The following is a 20,476-nucleotide window of genomic DNA, read 5'->3' as shown; positions in this document are numbered from 1 at the left end:
CTTCTCCTCTATTTTGATGAATGTCTTAACGCTGGCTTATAAGTACCAAGATTTTTAAACAGTCCTTCGCTACATATTTCTGAGAGTACTCTTGAGCCTAAGAGAAATACCTCCAAATTCAGAGGAGTTTCGAGATTCCCAGGATGGGAAAATGGAACATAACTAAGCTTCTCTTTTCATTTTTTCTTCTTTGCCTTTCTCACTTGCCCTTTTCCGCAGCGCGGCGACTAACCTAGGCTCGAGCCAATTAAAACCTGACTTGGGACTATTTTGATATGAAGGAGGAAAGACTGGGAAGTCCCCACTACACAAGCACATTTCCCTCACTCTTTTCTGTCTTCTTCCTTCTGTCAGAACTCCCCCTCCCCAGGTCAACAGCCAAGGGCCTTCCCCGGAGGCTCGGGACTGGCGCGCCCTTACCAGTCGCCCCTTATCGGACAGGATGCGCACGGACTGCGCCCCGAAATACTTCAGTAAGTCCTCTTTCTCCTCAGCAGTCAGCTCGGCTGGCAGGTGCCTCACTAGAAGGGTTCGGTCGCCCCGCGGCGGAGAAAGCGAAGCAGAGCTCTGACATCCTCTCGACAACGGCAGCGGCTGTTCCAAAGCCGCCATTTGTCACGGAGAACCAACAGGGAAGCCACTAAAGAAACCGCAGTGATCATAAAAAGCTGAGCTAAGTAAGTGTTTTCCCACTTCGCGCTAAGGATTCTGGAAACAAGGAAGTAACGCGAGAGCTGTCGCCTTCTCGCGAGACCTGCACCACGGACGGGTGCCAACTCTTCGGAGACACGTACCTCAGAGTGAAGGGCAAGGTTCCACGGTGATGGGAAAGCAAAACGATTCAAATTTCAGGTAGTTGATGACGGCATTAAAAACAAAAATTCCCTCGAGATAGGTGTAAGGATTTTAAAAAACTGTCAACGCGTGAGAGACTTAAGCCGCGTTCACGAAAGAGGAAGTAACCCCAAGGCCGAATGGAGTCACTGCTGCGCATGTGCTAGCTGGGAGCGGGTCTGGGCGTGGCGCCAGGGAGGTTTGGAGTTGCGATAGCCGGGTTTCTAATCCTGGGAGATTGCAAAGTGCGTCTGATTGGCTGGCTGGGATTTGGTGTGGGAATACCGGTTCTGTGTCTACATTCGGGATGATAATGCCTAAGGATTGCACATTCTTTCTTTGGCTCAGTAGCCTTCACGTAGGCAGGCGAACTCAGTTTTAAGGAACAAAAAGTTGAGACAGACACTTGTTTTCTTGAATCATCGGACACGTAGCAGCAGCCTGATACGGTCTGGCCGTGGTTCCTTCTCACGGAATTAGCGGCCTCTAGGAAGAGATGCCCTAATATAAACCCCATCAACAACTCTAAGGTGTAGGTACTCCTCCCCATTTTACAGTTGAGCACTCTGATGTACAATACAGGGAGGTGTAAGTCACACAGCTATTAAATGATCGAACTGGGATTTGACCCTGCTAGTGTGACTGGCCTTTACACTATTCTAACCCGTTTCTGAATGGAGCGAGGCAGAGAAGTCTTCCTTATTCCATACAAAGAGGGCATTGAGGATTCTGGATAGAGGTATTATTTTAGGTGCAGCTACTACAGTCTGGAGGCCCAAGGTGCCTCTTAACTGCTCTTTTTATTTGCTACTTGATTAGATGGTAACTGTATCGCAGTAAACAACATATCAAAGTTTGGCTCCCATGGAAGACGGGTTGGGGAACAAGGGAGGGACAGACATTAATAAAAACTTGAAAAACTATGGAGAACCCCTCCACAAAATGTCATGTATATAGAGCTAGACCATGAGGGCTCTGTGGGTTACTTTGAAGTCTTGATTAAACCAAAGAGCAATTGGAAACTGACAGAATTTTTAGTAGAGGTCTGTGTGTATGTGTATATGTATGTAATGATTAAATTTTAGGTATGAAAATTTCTCTGGTTGCAGTGTGGAAAATGGAGTAGAAGCAGGAAGACCAGTTGGGCTATTGCAGTAGCCCAGGCAAGACACTGCTAGAAATAGTTAGGTAACAGTAGACATGGAGAAAAGGAACAGGAATTGAGATGTATTTTGGAAGTGGAATTGAGATGTATTTTGGAAGTGGAATTGAGATGTATTTTGGAAGTAGAATTGATAGACTTGCAGATGAAGAAGAGTAATTAAGGATAAATTTTGAGGTTTTGGCTTGAACCCCAACTGTCCACCATCTAGGTGGATGATGATGCTATTTACTGAGCATGAGAAGAGTTAACTAAAGTGTAGCTAGATTAGAGACTGTAGGGGAGGAAGGAACACATTAAATTTAAAGTATCTATTCAGTATCCAATGTTTCAAGTAAGCAGTTGGATGTGTAATTATGGCATTTTGGAGAAACATCAACACTAGATACATATGTAACATCAACACATATAATATTTATATCCAAGGTACAAGAGTGTAGGTAGAGAGAAAGGGGACCAGTATTGATCCATGGGGCATGCCAGTGTTGAGAAATTGAGAGGAGGAAGAACAAGGTAATACTTTTTCTCTTGGCACTTACACTGTAGTAATAAAGACAGACTAAAACATGTAGATAAGTAAGTAAATGAGTTCCTTTTGGAGAGTAAATAAGTGCTTTGAGGGGAAAAAAAGACAAAAATAGACCCAGGGTAGAGGGATAAACTGATTGGAGAGGGCATGCTACTTTAAACACTCCTTTACAGGCTTTTCCCTGCATCTCTTATAGTTATTATTATGTATGATTAGCATATAGTAGACATATATAAATATTTGTTCAATGAATGAATACATGAATGGATTAACTTTAATATTACCACTGCCACCTATGGTCAAGAATTGCTACATGGGTCATCAAGGTAAGTTTAGTGGTCTTTACTATAATTGAGATATCACAGCTCAGTGAAATAGGAACATGAGAGAATTTTATTTTATCTTAATTACTTTTAGTTGTACTCAATTAAATCTGCCTTATCCTTCCCTTGACAATAGCTCAGGCAGATTTCATAATGTCTTGGTCATTTTCAGTTACTAACAGTCCAAGTCGATTTGAAATGTCAACTTCAAACTCTAATAAGGTCATGCTTTTTACCCTCCCCTCATATAAGGCTTGACCTGAGGGATAGGAAGAAGATGTAATTGCTTTCATCTCTGCCATGTTTAAGTGGAAGTGGGTGTGGTCTGCTTTGAGTTGCATTTTTCTCATTTCCTTTTCTTGGTATAGCCCAGAGGTTCCCAAACTTTCTCAGCTCCTGGTGCCCTTATTGTCTCAGTAATTTTTTTCACAGCATCCCTAGGTGCCACCTTGTTTCCTGTTACCCCTTGATTTTTAAGAGGCACTGCCACCTGGGCTGACTCAGTAAGGTTCAGCAATTATTCCATATATTCCTCTACTTTTTCCAACTCCCATGTGAGGTGCAACCGTGCGATTCATTCCGGTCAGTGGGCTGTTACGAAGGCAACATGTGTCAATTCCAGACTATAGTACAGAAGAGGGGGTGTGAAAGCAGTGATCCTGGAGGCCACATATTGAGGTCAAAGAGCTGTGAGGTAAACACTGCATAGAATACCTGGTCACCACATCAATGACAACTTCCCTACAAAAGTGCTTGACCCCCTCCAAACCTTGCATAAGTAAGAAATAACTTTTATTAACTTTTATTATGTGAATACACTGATAGTTTAGGGTTAATTCTTTTTATTTTTTCAATTTTATTTTTTTACCATAGCAAGGCCCATTCTTTCACCAGTAAAAATACACTCTGATGGTTCATTTTATGTGTCAATTTGACTGGCCACAAGGTACTCAGATTAAACATTATTTCTGAGTGTGTCTCTGAGAGTGTTTCTGGATGAGATTAGCATTTGAACTGTTGAACTCAGTAAAGTAAATTGCCCTTTCCTATGTGGGTGGGCATCATATATCCATTGAGGGCCAGAATACTACAAAAGGTAGAGAAAGGAAGAATCACCCTTCTTTTCCTGCCTCACTGATTAGGCTGAGACATCTCATCTCATCTTCCACAATCAGACTGGGTTCTACACCATGAATTCCCCTTGGTTCTCAGGCTTTCAAACTGAGGCTGAATTACACAACCAGCTTTCCTGGATCTCCAGCTTGCAGATGGCAGATCATGGGACTTTTCAGGCTCCATAATCACATGAGCCAATTCCTCATGATAAATACCCTTTTATTTATATATATATATTTATACTTTAAAAGTATATAAATAAATATATACATGTATAAATAAATACATGATATTTTAACGTATAAGTATATAATATTTTATATTTTGTTTTTATAAAATATAAATATAATAAATATTAAATATACTTTTATTTAAATTGATTCATGTATAAAAATTATATACATAAATTAAAATGTTATTTATTTTTATTTATAAATTTTTAGTTTATTATACATGTGTAATACTATATATAATATATTCTTCAATATGTTTTTATTATCACAGCCAGAGTGATTCTATTATGCCCTCAGAACTCTCCAGTGGCTTTTCCTCTCACTTAGACTAAAAGCTAAAATTCTTCCTTTGATTTCTAAGAGCTTATATGATCTGGCTCCGCCAATGTATTACTTTTTTGGCTTCATTTATTCTTTCCCCCTCCTTCACACTTCTCTATAGACATACTAATCTAGCTGTTCTTGAACTCTTCAGACACATGACTCAGATCTTTGTAGTACTTGCTAAAACTTTGAAAAAATGCTTTTCCCACAGATATCTGCATTCTGGCTCCCTTTCTTCAGGTGCTCAAATGTTACCTTTTAACTAAATTGTTCGTTGTCAGTCAACACCATCTCTGCCTCTTCTGTTCTGTTCTCTGTGTTGCAGCGGCTGAAACACAGGAAACTAGATTTTTCATTATTTTTGTTGTCTATTGCTGTGTAATCACCCCAAAACTTTGTAGTTTAATACAACCACTATCAAAGACTTTTCCTTTTTTCAAGGCAGAATTTATGTCTTCGTTACATTTATTTTTATACTAGAAATCATCATATATAAATTTGAGTGCGTATATAGTTTCCTTATTACTGGTAAGCTCCTTGAAGATAAGAATTGCTGTATTCATCTCTGTATCCTCCAAGGATTAACATAGTGCCTGAGAAGTATTAGTAGTCACTGAATGTTAAAACATGTAAATTAATATTACTCACAAAAAACTAAAATATATCCTGCTGGCAACTAGCGATTGCATACTCATTGATTTGCATGATGACTTTAAGAAACCAGGCTAAAGAGTTCACTGAAAAATTATCATACTGGTCAAAGACAAAATGTCAGTATTATTCTGTGTTACTTACTGAGTGATGATTATGTGTGGATCTCACGGATAGTCATTTGTGGATTTACTCCCTGTGTAAAATAAACAATTTACATAGCCATGAAATCTTATGTTGGTGTGCATATGAGGGCAAATTTTTGTCATCAGCTTTCAGAAAAATAATCCTTAATATTTGTTTAGGGCTTCCCTGGTGACGCAGTGGTTGAGAGTCCACCTGCCGATGCAGGGGACACGGGTTCGTGCCCCGGTCCGGGAAAATCCCACATGCCGCAGAGCGGCTTGGTCCGTGAGCCATGGCCGCTGAGCCTGCGTGTCGGGAGCCTGTGCTCCGCAAAGGGAGAGGCCACAACAGTGAGAGGTCCGCGTACGGTAAAAAAAAAAAAAAAATATATATATATATATATTTGTTTAAATAACATGTAAACCTGCCTTTTAACCCAGCAATTCAATTTTCAGAATCTATGTGAGACAGCTGGTGCTGCCATAACAAATACCATAAACTGAGTGGGTTACACAATAGAAATTTATTTTCTCATAGTTCTAGAGGCTCAAAGTCCAAGATCAGAGTGTCAGCATTGTCAGGTTCTTGTGATAGCTCTCTTCCTGGCTTGCCTTGCTGCTGTGTCCTCACATGGTAGAGGGGAGAGAGAGAGAGAGAGAGAGAGAGAGAGAGAGAGAGAGAGAGAGAGAGAGAGAGAGAGAGGGAGAGAGAGAGAGAGAGAGAGAGAGAGAGAGAGAATGTTCTGGAGTAACTGTTATAAGGGCATTAATTCCATCATGAGGGCCCCACCCACATGAGAGAGAGAGAGAGAGAGAGAGAGAGAGAGAGAGAATGTTCTGGAGTAACTGTTATAAGGGCATTAATTCCATCATGAGGGCCCCACCCGCATGAGAGAGAGAGAGAGAGAGAGAGAGAGAGAGAGAGAGGGAGAGAGAGAGAGAGAATGTTCTGGAGTAACTGTTATAAGGGCATTAATTCCATCATGAGGGCCCCACCCACGAGAGAGAGAGAGAGAGAGAGAGAGAGAGAGAGAGAGAGAGAGAGAGAGGGAGAGAGAGAATGTTCTGGAGTAACTGTTATAAGGGCATTAATTCCATCATGAGGGCCCCACCCACATGATCTCATCTAAACCTAATTACCTCCCAAAGGCCCCATCTACAAATACCACCACGTTGGGTGTTAGATCTTTAACATATGAAATTTGAGGGAGCATAATTTAGTCCATAGCAGAATTACCTTATAGAAATAAAAACATTTGTATGTAAACAGCTGGCTCATTGGTTTAACTTACTGAAATCTCATGGAGCTACCAAATATATTTTTTTCTTTTTTTTTTTTGATTTTTAATTAATTTGATTTTTTTCCCTAAGACCCAAATCAAGCTTTCCTTTGAGACCTAACAACTTATGCCTGTCACTCTACAGCTGAGTTGACTCGGTGGTAAGTAAGCTAGCTTTCTGCACATGAACCTTATGCATACATAATTCTACCAGTCCCTTTATGGATTTAATATTTCTCTTTTAGGATAAATGAGTTCAAGTCTCTGGAAGTAATGTGGAATAAAACTGTCACTTAAAAATATATTCATGAGGGCTTCCCTGGTGGCGCAGTGGTTGAGAGTCCGCCTGCCGATGCAGGGGACACGGGTTCGTGCCCCGGTCCGGGAAGATCCCACGTGCCGCGGAGCGGCTGGGCCCGTGAGCCATGGCCGCTGAGCCTGCGTGTCCCGAGCCTGTGCTCCACAACGGGAGAGGCCACAACAGTGAGAGGCCCGCGTACCGCAAAAAAAAACCAAAAACCAAAAAAACAGAAAAACCATGATCTATTTTTGCAAAACCTTTGGCTGATATAATCATCTATCTTTGTATTATGAATATGTGGGTACTGACATCTGCTCATAACATGTAAATCTACCGTAATCCCAGTTCAGTGACATAACACAGTTCTAAATAAATTTTACCTTCAATTTCTTCAAAATATAAATCACAGCAACAAGTATATGTATATTTTACAGCTTCAAACATGTTTTATTGGATCTCCCTTCCCTGACCTGTTCCTTAACTTTCCTACTCATTTTGATTTTAAAAACAAACCATTATTTATCATCATTCAGTCCAATTAAAATACTAATCTCACTTCTAAGCTTATACCCTTCTCTAAGGAAATCTGTAGTGGACTCACTACAGATTTCCTCAGAGAGGACTTTGCCACTGCTCTGGAAATAGCATGCCTCTTCACCTACCTATCACTAATCACTTACTTGCCTTACTAATTTCTTGGCATATAACAGCCTAGAAATTATATATTAATTCTTATGTGTGTTTGTGTGTTCACGCCTGTATGTGTTTATAATATAAGCTCCATGACATTAGAGTGTCTATCTCGTCTTTGTTTTATTTGCTTCTTTATCTACAGGCCAAACATACTATCTGGTACATTGTAGGAGTTTGGTAGATATTTGTTGAATGATTGAATGTTGTCCAGTCCTAATATTATCTTGCTTGCATATATCACAGTTTCAGTTTTACATTCAGAGGCAATTAAAAGCACAGATTTGGGAGTGAAACAGTCTTGAGTTTTATAATCCTGCTCTACTCTCACACCTAGGGGAAGTTACTTAACCTCTCTTCTTCAGTTTTCTGATATGTAAAATGAAGATAATGTCTTTATCATAGCATTGTTATAAGTATTAAATGAATTATTCTGCACAGAGTCGGTGCTATAGAAGTGGTTATATTTGTTATTTTTATATTTAATTGGTGATTATTTGAATAATTTCTATCTTTCCCGCTACAGTTTTAGGAAGCACATTAATTTTTTCCAATCATTGTATCTCCACATCCCAGCTCATAATAGGAACTGTATAAATGTTTATTGGGGGAAAAAAAAAGAATGGTTGAAGTTTTGAGGCAATGCATGCATGTTTGTGTGCACTAAGTGCGTTCCCATATTCTGTAGTTACAAGTCATTGTCACTAGATGGCAAGCTTGTCCTAGGCAAGGCAAGTGTTTGCGTTAAACCATCAAACTGAAGAATGAGGGTGCAAGGTAGGGGGAAATGTCACATATGTGTTTCTTAGGTTGGTGAGATGATATAGGAAGATGAAAGTTTAAGCATAAAATAAAAATTGCCTGTTTTTATTCTGCTTCATTTCTACCCTTCTGACAAGCTCATCTTTTGCATAATAATGCATTTTAGCGTTTCTGTCATTCCACTGACCTCTTATTATATTCATAATTTCTGTTAAAAACAATGTTTAAAAAGGTTTCTTATACTATTCATTATTAACAAGAGTTCCCTAATTTTTTCAACCTCAAACCCTTTACCTGCTGTTTTCAAAATCTTATGATTTTGGCTGGGACATAAGTTTCTCTATATCTTATATCCTCTAGTCCTCATTCTTGAACAAGTCTTTCATTTATTTATTTTTTTTCTGATTATTGGTCACTCAACATTCATGGGAAGCACATGTCTTTTTTAAGTATATAAATTTATTATTTTTTTCTCTGAGTTTTATTAAGATATAATTGACATACAGTTCTGTATAAGTTTAAGGTATACAACATAATGAATTGAATTACGTACTTCATGAAATCATTACCACAATAAGTTTAGTGACCATCCATCATCTCATATAGGTACAAAATAAAAGAGAAAGAAAAAAGAACTTTTTTTCTTGTGATAAAAACTGTTAGAATTTACTCTCTTAGCAACTTTCATATATAACATACATCAGTGTTAATTATATTCATCATGTTGAACGTTACATCCCTAGTACACTTATTTATCTTATAACTGGAAGTTTGTATCTTTTGACCACCTTCATTCAATTCCCCCTTCCTCAACCCCCGGCTGTTGGTAACCAAAAATCTGATCATTTTTCTATGAGTTTGTTCTTTTGTTGAAGTATAATTGACATCCGACACCATGTTAGTTCCTGGTGCACAGCACAGTGATTCGATATTTCTATACATTACGAAATGATCACCACAATAAGTCTAGTTGCCATCTGTCACCATACAAAGATGTGATGTTATTATGACTATATTCCCCACAATGTTACTTTTTATCCCTGTGACTCATTTATTTTGTAACTGGAACTTTATGCCTCTTAATTTTCCTCACCTATTTCATTCATCTCACCACCCCTCTCCCCTCTGGCACCCACCTATTTGTTCTCTGTATCTATGACTCTGTTTCTGTTTTGTCATGTTTGTTCATTTGTTTTGCTTTTTAGAATCCACAATAAGTAAAATTATACAGTGTTTGTCTTTCTCTGTCTGGCTTATTTCACTTAGCATAATGCCCTCTAGGTATATCCGTGTGTTGCAAATGGCAAGATTTCATTCTTTTATGACTCAGTAATATTCCATTGTGTGTGTGTGTGTGTGTGTGTGTGTGTATCACAGCTTCTTTATTCCTTCATCTGTTGATGGGACTTAGGTTGCTGCCATATATTGGCTATTGTGAATAATTATGCAGTAAACGTAGGCTTGCATATATCTTTTTGCATTAGTGTTTTCTTTTTCTTTGGGTAAATACCCAGAAGTAGAATTGCTGGATCGTATAATAGTTCTATTTTTAATTTTCTGAGGAAACTTCATACTGTTTTCCATAGTGCCTGCACCAATTTGCATTCCCACCATCAATTTCAAGGATTCCATTTTCTCCACATTCTGACCAACACTTGTTATTGGTAATAACCATTTTGACACGTGCGAGGTGATATCTCATTGTGGCTTTGATTTGCATTTCCCTGATGATTAGTGATGTTGAACATTTTTTCATATGTCTTTTGGTCATCTACATGTCTTCTCAGGTCCTCTGCCCATTTTTTAATTGGGTTGTTTCTTTTTTTTGATGTTAAGTTTTTTTTTATGTCTTGTATATTAACCTCTTATCAGATATATTGTTTGCAAATATCTTCTCCCATTCAGTAGGTTACCTTTTCATTTTGTTGATAGTTTCCTTCGCTGTGCAAAAGATTTTTAGTTTAATGTAGTTCCATTGTTTATTTTTGCTTGTGTTGCCCTTGCCTGAGAAGATATATCCAAAAAATATTGCTAAAACATGTCAAAGAACATACCGTCTATGTTTTCTTCTAAGAGTTTTATGATTTCTGGTCTTACATTTAAGTCTTTAATCTATTTTGAGTTTCTTTTTATACATGGTGCAAGAAAGTAGTCCAGTTTGATTCTTTTGCATGTAGCTGTCTAGTTTTCCCAATACCATTTTTGATCTCTCCAGTTAGTGTACCATCTTGGGGAAAGAACAAGTTAGGTTCAATGCTATTATGCTTGTCTAACTTTACCTTTGTTTAGCAAAATTATCAATAAGGACCTGGTAGAAAAGAAAGTATTGAAAGCCTACAAATTAGATAGTCAACTTCTGAACGATCAATTTTGCGGGGAATTCTGGAAATTAATTTTATAAATATCAATTAATTAAATTGATTAAATGTATGCATATTCTTTGGTAAATTAAATTTACCAAAATAAATGAAAAATGTGGACATGTAAAAATGAATAATAGTACTTTGAGACAGTAGAAAAAGTTTTCATTATAGTAATATTTAGACAGTATAATTATTTTCTTGTTTATTTTTTGAAAAAATTAACTACTGAAAAAAGTTGACTTTTGTAAAAACTTATAAATAATAATTATAAATAATAATTTATTTCTTTATAATCTTTTCCCTTTGTGCCTTTATGTGACATATTATTGGCCAAAAGACAGAAAATTTGTTAATTTTCTTTCAACTGCTAAAGGAAAGATTTTTTCCTTCCTTCTCTCTACTTAGTAAGAAAGGTAATTATTGCTTAATTCTCTACTTGACTAGAATGACTTAAAATGAAAAGAATATAAATTATTTAATTGTTAACATTTTTTTCCAAGTTAACCCAGATCTTCGTTAGCAACAATTAGCAATGTTGGTAGAGGTTCAGATATACTGATAGTCTTTCTCAGGTTAAATGGTTCAAAGTGGAAAAAAACATTCAGTGATGGTGATTTCCTATACCTTGGGAAGACTTAACAGTATAAATTCCAAGTCTTGCATTGACTTAGACCACCTCTCTATTCCCTCTACCCCATTCCCAACTTCTCTTGCAAACCAGACTCATAAAACTGTTTTACATTCAACTTAAGAGAGGATTTATGAGTTGACCTATTTTAGTGAGAAGGCATCCTCCAAGTAAATTTTCCAAATATATTATTGTCTTATAAATATCTTAGATTTAGTCAATCTAAGAACTTACATTTTTAGAAACAACTATAACTTAGTTCAGATTAATATATTACTATTTTCCAAAGGTAGTATATATTTATTGTTGAAATTCTATACTGATTTGCAAATGAAAGAAAGAAAAAGTGTAACCCCATCAACTATTAATAATTTATATTAGCATTTTTTGTATAATTCCCTCTACTCCTTTATCTACCTATATTATACACATGTATTTGTAAAAATTGAATATTATGATTCATATGAGTTTGTAATTTTTAGTAATGTATTGCAGACTTATTTTTGTGTGATTATACATTGTTCTTCAAATCATGTTTTATAGGATCCCAATGCATTGATTTTACCAATTTCTTTATTATTTGCCTTTATTGTATCTTAAAATACAGTATTAGATGGTTATGAAAGAATATATGTGACATAAATGTTTTACAGCCTAATAATAATAAAATGAACACCCATGAACCTAACGCCTCACTCTCAAACTAAAACATTGTCTGACAATGATCATTCTACATTGTTAAGTTTCCCAGTGTGGAATAATAACATGTGAGGAAGTTACAGGTGAACTATCCAGGTTGGACTGCAGAACTCTTGGTCCTGCCCCATGTGCTTGAGGTCAATTTTTTCCTTCTTGCCTTTATCTAGTGTCTTGGTTTTATCTATCCCTTATGAGTAACTGTTTGAATAAGGATAGACAGACACATGGATATCACATCTTCCCCAAATAGTTTTCAGAGAAACATTGTCTTAATCCAAGTTTACCAAAGATCCATTTTCATGAAGGAAACAATAAACATTAATACAGCACCTCTTTTTAAACTTTTCATTCCAGAATAAAACCTTTGCTTTACATTTTTATAATCAAAAGTCCAGGTAATTTTTCTCCACTTATAGAAAAAAGGAAAGGCTAACTTAAAGATTTCTTCTGCTTCTATCCTATCAAGTTTTAAAAAGATTTATTTATTTTTATCAGTAGATACTTTTAGATAGTTTTATCTAGATTGTTTATTACAGTTTATTAAGTCAGAGAAAATATATATTTTTTAAGATCAAAACCAATATCTTATTCTCTTCTGGGTAATTTTATGGTATACCTAACTAATAGAAGTCTGGCATTTAGTCAACATTTGCTAAATGAATGATTGTGGTCAGTAGAATTATTCAATAATACCTCAACTGAAGCAAATTGGCAACCTATTCTATGTAAAATAAAGCTTAGCCACCCCTCAAAAAATATTTGCAAAAGTCTCTTAACACTCATATGGGGAACTTGCATTTCTCAGCCATGAGGTTTCAGTTGAGTTACCCCTCTCTGTTTCAGGGCTAAACTCATTGGCTTGAAGCAATCCTGATCTAGTCACTGAGCTAATTTCAGGGGTGAGCAGAAGTACTGGTCGAATTAAAGTATACTTCAAGACTTTTGCTGTGAATGCCAGAGCAGATCCTCTCTTCAACACTAGTTATGATTATGAGTGGCTTGGAAATAGCGAAGCATTTTTGTTAATTGGAGGGGCATGGCATAAGATCAGGGCCTCCAAAGGGAGTAAAGCCTGAGAATTGATCCTGGTGCAGTTTTGTTTCTGACCTGAAGATAGATCTAACACTGTATGTTTTTTCTGTATGTTAGCCAGTATCCCCTCCTTTTTTGCGGCTTCCAACTTTATTGCATTTCCTGTCACAATCAAAAGAATTCTAACTGATTGATTTAGTTTATTTATAGGTGATTTATTTAGTTCTTATTTCAGATACATATCTTTAGTTTATGAACAATTTGAAAACTCTCCATTTTGTGGTTTTCAGGCAAATAGTGGAGAAAACAAAATTTGAAGGGGAAAGATGGGCAGGCCCACAGTCATTAGTCAGCCATTCAGTCAGTGCATGTTTGTTAAACCTTTTAGACTAAAAGATTCATGAGGGTAATGGACTATATCATCCTTTTAATGTCTTTGTCCCCAATTCCTATGGTAATTTCTTGCACATTGTAACTGTTCAATTAACATCTAATGAATAAATGAATAAAATAATTAAGGGCATTATAATTTAGTAGGAAAAAAATCTGGATTATTGTTGCCAGAAATATTTGATAATTAAAGAAAAGCAGATTTATGTTTAAGATATTAAACTACAGATAGGCATAAATGGGTAAGGAAAAACTTTTATTATTAGTTTTGTGATCATGAGGAACTTCACTTCTCTGAACCTCATCTGTAAAATAATTTTAATATCAAGCTCAAGAATTTCTGTGAGCATTTAATGAATTAATGTATATAAAGTGCCTGTAAGAGCTCAATGCATGCTAGCTGTTAATGGTCACTGTACTTCACTTTAATAAAGACAATTTACAAAATTGAGTCCTAGGTTACTATGTTTAACAAAATTAAAAAAAAAACACTATGAAAATTTGTCCTGAGAATTTAATAAATTTTTTTTTTTTTCGCGGTATGCGGGCCTCTCTCCGTTGTGGCCTCTCCCGCACAGGCTCCGGACGCGCAGGCCCAGCGGCCATGGCTCACGGGCCCAGCTGCTCCGCGGCATGTGGGATCTTCCCGGACCGGGGCACGAACCCGTTTCCCCTGCATAGGCAGGCGGACTCTCAACAACTGCGCCACCTGGGAAGCCCTAATAAAAGTTTTAATTGATGTATCTATATATTTATCTTACAAATTAATTCTGTGAAAATATAGAAAAATGATATAAAAATTATAACTAAATATTAAATCAATGTTGTCATTATGGACCATGGAATCAATGAGAATTCCCAATGCTATAAGAATTAGTGTGGTGCATATTAATAATAAATATTTGTTAATGTCCAAACATATAGTGCCTATCACATTATATGGACTAAATCACATGATATGGACTAAATACCTATTTTTATGTATTTATGTCTTTTATATATTTATTTTTTTATTTATTGTAAGATAGCTAGCTAGCTAGGTCAGTATTTATAGGAAATTGGATTTGGGGTGAGTTTTTTACTTGTCTGGTAGGTTGAATTATTTGCTTCAATTCTTTCCCCCCTCCCTGTAATCATTTGCCCTGCAACCTCTCAATTTCTACCAGCACACACAAAAAAGGAGTACACTTCCTTCCCTACCCCTCGATGTTGAGCTCACTCATGTGACTTGTTTTCGACAATGGAATTTTAGAAGGTGGAACACCATGTGTTTATGCTGTCTCTCTAGCTCTTTGCCATCATCATGAGAAGAATATACCCTGGCTAGCTACTGGCTCCAAACGGAGAATGGAGAATACGTAAGCAGAACCACCCCAGCAAACCCAAAGACGTGAGTAAAATTCCTCTGAGAGTTTTCTGGGAAGTTTTAATACATCAAAAGATAACTGATAGAATTTAATTCCCTTGTTTTCCACAGGGCTTTTTAAAACATCTCTTCCAGGAAATCTTCTCAATACTCTTCCCTTTTCTCTAGGCTGAAAGAGATGCCTCTCCTCATGTTTGTGTATTATCTTCTCCATATCTTTATCACTGAACTTACCACATTATGCTATAATTCTGTTGATTTTGTTATAATATTTCACCAGACTGATTTTCTATAAAGCACGAGATGTATCTTCAATTGTTTCTGAAAAAAGTCTGTGCCTCATATATAATAGCAGTCAAGTAAGGATTTAATAAACGAATTAGTTTATAGAAATAAGTCTAATACACAAAGTGAAATTACATCCACTTTGGAATGGTACAAAATAACATCTTATGGTAGATTGATTGAGTGGTCCCAATTTTTGCCTCCTATTAATAGTAATATATATCCACACCCTTGCCATGTCTCAAGGTGGGCAGAATGTATTTCATCAGCCCTTAATTTTGGTCATGACCATTTGACTAGCAATGCCAATGAACTGTTAAGCACACATGACACAGTGAGGCCTAAAAAAATAATGCAGCAGTTGAGTTTGCCCTCTTGTGCTTCTTTTATTGTCACATGAAGAACATGTCCCAGGTAGCCCACTAGTCCCACTGATCCAAGAAAGACATATGGAGCAGACTTGGACCTAACTTATAGCTTGGAGCCAAGTTCAGTTTAAGTCAGCCAACTTCCAGCCAGCACACAGATGTGTGAGCAAGAATAAATGATTGTTATTTTGTAGATCAGGGTTGTGGGATGGTTTGTTACAAGCCCAATTGTGGCAATGGTTGGTACTTATTTATGAAGAGATTTTTTCATGTGAATAGTTAATGAATAAACCTCACAGTTTATTTTATACCCACAGAGAAATTTTCTAGTGCTTATAAATTTTCAAAATCAATCAAAATGAATCTAGTATGCCTCATGACATAAAGCAAATTCTTATTGACAGAGTTATGTTATATCACCATAATAGCAGATGAGTATTTATAATTTTAATTAATTTCAAGCTATGAATCATACAATTTTTTCCTCTAGATATGTATATATGTATACATGCACAAATACACACATGCATATATATATATATATATATATATATTTTTTACTTGTATCTTTTGACCACTGTGAAAAGGATAATTAGGCTAAAGCAAAGCTCCTAATTATATATATATATATATAATTTATATTATATATTTATATATAGTTTACATATATTTATATATAATATAAAATATATAATTATATATATTATATATAAATAATATAATTATATATAAATAATATAAATAACATATATAATTATATATATATATATACACATGTATATAATTAAGCTAATGTTTAGATATGTGGTCAACACTGCTGGTTATTTACGCCCTATTATCCATTTTCCTTCTTCTTATAGTACCGATAAGGTCATCTAGACTAAAGATTCCCAGTCTCCCTTCAAGCAAGGTATGTTTGTGTACTAGGCAATGGCATGTAAACAGACATAATCTCTGCCTCCTGTAAGTAATACCCTTAAAGAAAAGGGAAATATCTTTCCTTCCCTCTTTCCTCTTTACTCTTGTATAGGTGGTAGTGAATCATCTAGGAACCTATATGTGGGCAAACCACAAGATAGAAGGAAGCTGACCCTGTGATTAATTTGTATAGTACAACTGCCATACCAGCATCGGCCTTTAAGTTGTGTGAGAATAAATTTCTGTCTTGTTTGTGCCATTGGTAATAGTGTATTTGACATGTGTATCATAAATATGCATATCCTGTTCATCTGAGTTATTGCAATTAGATGGCCTACATTTTTACATATTTTTAAAAATTACAAAATATATGTATGTTAATGCACTTGTGCATTGAGTAAGAAATCAGAAATTTTACCCTCTGCACTCTCCTGTCTAGGAATGACCATCTTAAGAGTTTGGTGCTATTATTGCCCTTGCCTGACTGGGCCAGTTGTCATGTCTGCATTCCTTTCTGTGTAAGGTATTAGATGTCAAACACATCTCTCCAGAGCCAGTGATCCCAAGTCTCTGGGCTTAGAGGCTGCCAAAGAGAAGAGGGGAGAGGAGGGAAGCAGAGGAAAGGAGACGGGGAGTGAGAGGAGGGGAGAAACAGAACAGGCTACTTACTACCTCCTTGCATTTTGAATAAGCCTGATGTAAGACTAACATTGGTGGCTCTTCCAGTAGGTGTAGGGGTTGGGAAGCAGGGGTGGAGATCAGAGACAGTCAATTTATTGTGGACAATTTATTTATCTGGAATAGCAGAAGTGATTGAGGTGAGTATGGGCATCTGACAGCTTTCTCCCTGGTAGTGATTTATTACACTCAACTCTATTTCTGACAGGTATGTATCCTTCTAGCTCAATTTTAAAAGTTGCATTAAACTTGACTACAATTAAGAATGGGCAAAGTGACTAATTTTATGTGTCAATTTGGCTGGGCTATGGTGCCTAAATATGTGGTCAAATATTATTTTAGATGTTTCTGTGAGGGTGTTTTTAGATGAGATTAATATTTAAATTGGTGAACTTTGAGTAAAACAGATTACCCTTCATAATGTGGAAGGGTCTCATCCAGTCAGCTGAAGGCTTGAATAGAACAAAAGACAGACCTCCCCCAAGTAAGAGGGAATTCTGCCTTCGACTTGAACTGCAGCATTGACTCTTCCCTGAGTCTCCAGCCTCCTAGCCCACCCTGCATATTTTGGACTTGTTAACCTCCATAATTAGGTAAGCCGATTTCTTAAAACAAATCTCTTCATATATTCAGGGAAAACCCTGGCCAATACAAAGGCATAACCAAAATAGTTACTAAATATGAATTATGTTCATATTCATTGTCTAGGAGAAACTTCAGCTCCACATGAAAGTAAGATGATGGTGATGATAATTGCAATATAGCTATACAAATTATATTATCATTCACTTTATTTAAAACGTCACAGTGTTATATTGTCCTTAACATATTACCAGCCATCTGTCTTGGCCCCTATATTTTATTTATTAATTTATCAAGCAAAACTATTGTGTATAGCAGACTAGTTCAACCATAAATCAAATAATTTACCATGACAAGTAAACAGGAATGTTTACCCAGTAAAGCTTTACCTTAGGTTTGGTCTGTAACTAGTGGAAAATGCTCCCTTGTACTAATGAATAGATTCAGTGAAGCTAGCCAAAGCACCTGCCAAAAATACCTTAAAAACATTCCTTTTACAGAACCCCCAAAATTAAGTGTTCAAAATGTTAATTCAGCGTACTAAGGGAACAAGCACGTACCTTGTGTCAACCAGTGTGTATATGAAGTGGGAATTCAAATTACTGAGGCTTAATTGTATAAAGATATCTGGGACCTAGCAATAATTTTTGGGTAAGGTGTTTATATAAGGCACTACTCAAGTAAGTCAATATATTTCTCTCAATTTTTTTATTCAATAAAATACCTTTCTAAATTTCCCTTTTTTTGTGGGGGAAGGGATGCTTTTATAATACACCAAGGAAAACAAGGAAATTATTATTTTTGTTATTGTTTTCAAACTTGTGGGGTCAAAAATGAATATTCTCCAAGCTTCAGGTGGAAGCCCACTCATGCTGGGACACACCAAAAAAATATTTTCCTAGATTTGGGTTCTCCATATTGATACCTATCCTTACATTTTGTGTCACAGGAAAGATCACTGAGATAAATGCCTTTCCCATGCTTTAGAGCCCATCCAGTCCCATTTCTTCAAAAATATTGTTTTACAAATTAATCATCAGTTCTTTTTTCATAGCTTCATCTTACCACTCTTCACTATTTCCTTCTCTTCTGAAAATAAATATATATACTTAATTTCTCCTATCTTGAAACACTCTCCCTTAGCTCTGTGTACCTTGATCACAATCACTCCTTTATTTCATAGCCAGACTTCCTGCAAGGGTTGTTACAGGCTTGCTCTCTCCACCTCTTTATTCAGTAATTCAGAAATATTTCTAAGCCAAAGCTTAGAGCTTGAACTTTGCACATGTTATCAAATTCTTAACTGTCTGAGGAAATATATGTAGATATCCCTATTTTCAATTTATAGATGAGAAACTGAGATTAAAAGAGGCCAAAGGATTTACTGAAGGTAACCTATATCCAAAACATGTCCACCATGATATAGGTATTGTCATCCTTCCCTAAAATTGTTAACTGGTGTTCACTAATGGAGTGCTTACTCTGTTAATATGTTTAAGGCACTGGTCAAGCTCTTTACCCACTTTTTCTTGTTTATTGCTTATGACATCTCTGGGAAGTGGATGCTCCCATTCATTCCTCAACCTCCATTCATCTTCCAAATTCAAATGAAATGTTTTTTTTACTTAAAAAAATTTTCTTTCTTCCTTTTTTTATTTTTAATTTTTATTGAAGTATAGTTGATTTACAATGTTGTATTAGTTTCAGGTGATTCAGCAAAGTGAATCAGTTATACATATATGTATACAACCAATCTTTTTTAGATTTTTTTCCCATATAGGCCATTACAAAGTATTGAGTAGAGTTCCCTGTGCTATACAGGAGGTCCTTATTAGTTATCTATTTTATATAGAGTAGTGTGTATATGTCAATCCCAATCTTGCAATTTGTCCTTCCTCTCCCATACCCCCTGGTAGCCATAAGATTGTTTTCTACATCTGTAGCTCTATTTCTCTTTTGTAGATAAGTTCATTTGTACCCGTTTTTTAGATTCCACATATAAGCAATATCGTATGATATTTATCGTTCTGACTTAACTCAGTGTGACAATCTCTAGGTCCATCCATGTTGCTGCAAATGGCATTATTTCATTTTTTTTTTACGGCTAATGTTCCATTGTATATATGTACCACATCTTCTTTATCCATTCCTCTGTTGATAAATGAAATGGTTTTTAAATTGTGAAAAATCTATTAATAGCCAGATCAAGTGAACACTTCTTTTTCCTTTTTATTTATTTCTCTGTGGAATTTTAGTATTTCTGAGCATTCTTTGTAGAGGAAGATACCTTCATTAATGTTAAAGTGAAAAAAAAGAAAACCCTTGGCTTACACATATTTTTAATAGGAAAATTAGAAAATGTTAATAAAAAGGAGAAAAAAATCAATAGTAATTCTATTATTCAAAGATGATTACCATTACCATTTCACTGTATTACTTATAGATTTTTTTTCTGATACACACACACACATTAATATACACAAACAATTTTCTGGCCCCTCCATCATTATCAGTTTGCTTGAATCACTCTTTTCTGGTTCTCTGCCTATTTCCTCAAACACTACTTGTCAATCTCCTTTACTGATAGCCTCTTTTTCTCCGAATCCCTTAAGTGTTTCTGTTTCCCAGGGATCTAACTATGCTCTTCTCACTATCCATACTCTTACTGTAATATATTATCAGGCACCTGATTTCTACTTCTAGCTTCCTGTTGCAGTTTCATCACCATATATTCAGCCTTTACTAACAATTTACTCTCTACTTTTCAAGGCTCCACTCTTCACCCAGTCTCCAAGTCAATGCCATTTGCTTTGACTTTTAATACAGCAGTACTTATT

At 36.0% G+C, this 20,476-nt stretch overlaps 1 protein-coding gene and 1 long non-coding RNA gene across 7 annotated transcripts in view; one reads left to right on the top strand and one right to left on the bottom strand.

Moving 5' to 3' along the window:
- Positions 1-1,225, bottom strand: part of RNPC3 (RNA binding region (RNP1, RRM) containing 3) — a 78,392-nt gene extending 77,167 nt beyond the window's left edge. For 5 of the 6 annotated variants that reach the window (XR_013828849.1, XM_079925032.1, XM_079925034.1 and 2 more), the window contains exon 1: positions 421-745. Coding sequence is in view for 5 of the 6 variants with exons in the window: in XM_079925032.1 (XP_079781158.1) it covers positions 421-612 (192 nt within the window). In the remaining variant the exon portion in view is untranslated. Of the gene's footprint in view, positions 1-420; positions 746-794 lie in introns of those variants that run through there. The other variant, XM_079925033.1, reaches the window with a different exon arrangement.
- LOC307188238 lies at positions 772-19,844 on the top strand. The gene is made up of 3 exons (XR_013828853.1): positions 772-852; positions 14,731-14,832; positions 16,322-19,844. It is a non-coding gene; the product is annotated as an uncharacterized lncRNA (long non-coding RNA).
- Positions 19,845-20,476: the final 632 nt, after the last annotated feature.

The sequence above is a fragment of the Stenella coeruleoalba genome (genome assembly GCF_951394435.1).
Source record: "Stenella coeruleoalba genome assembly, chromosome: 1".
Lineage (NCBI taxonomy): Eukaryota > Metazoa > Chordata > Mammalia > Artiodactyla > Delphinidae > Stenella > Stenella coeruleoalba.
The sequence above is the reverse complement of the archived record's forward strand: the minus strand, read 5'-3'. Positions and strand labels throughout refer to the sequence as shown.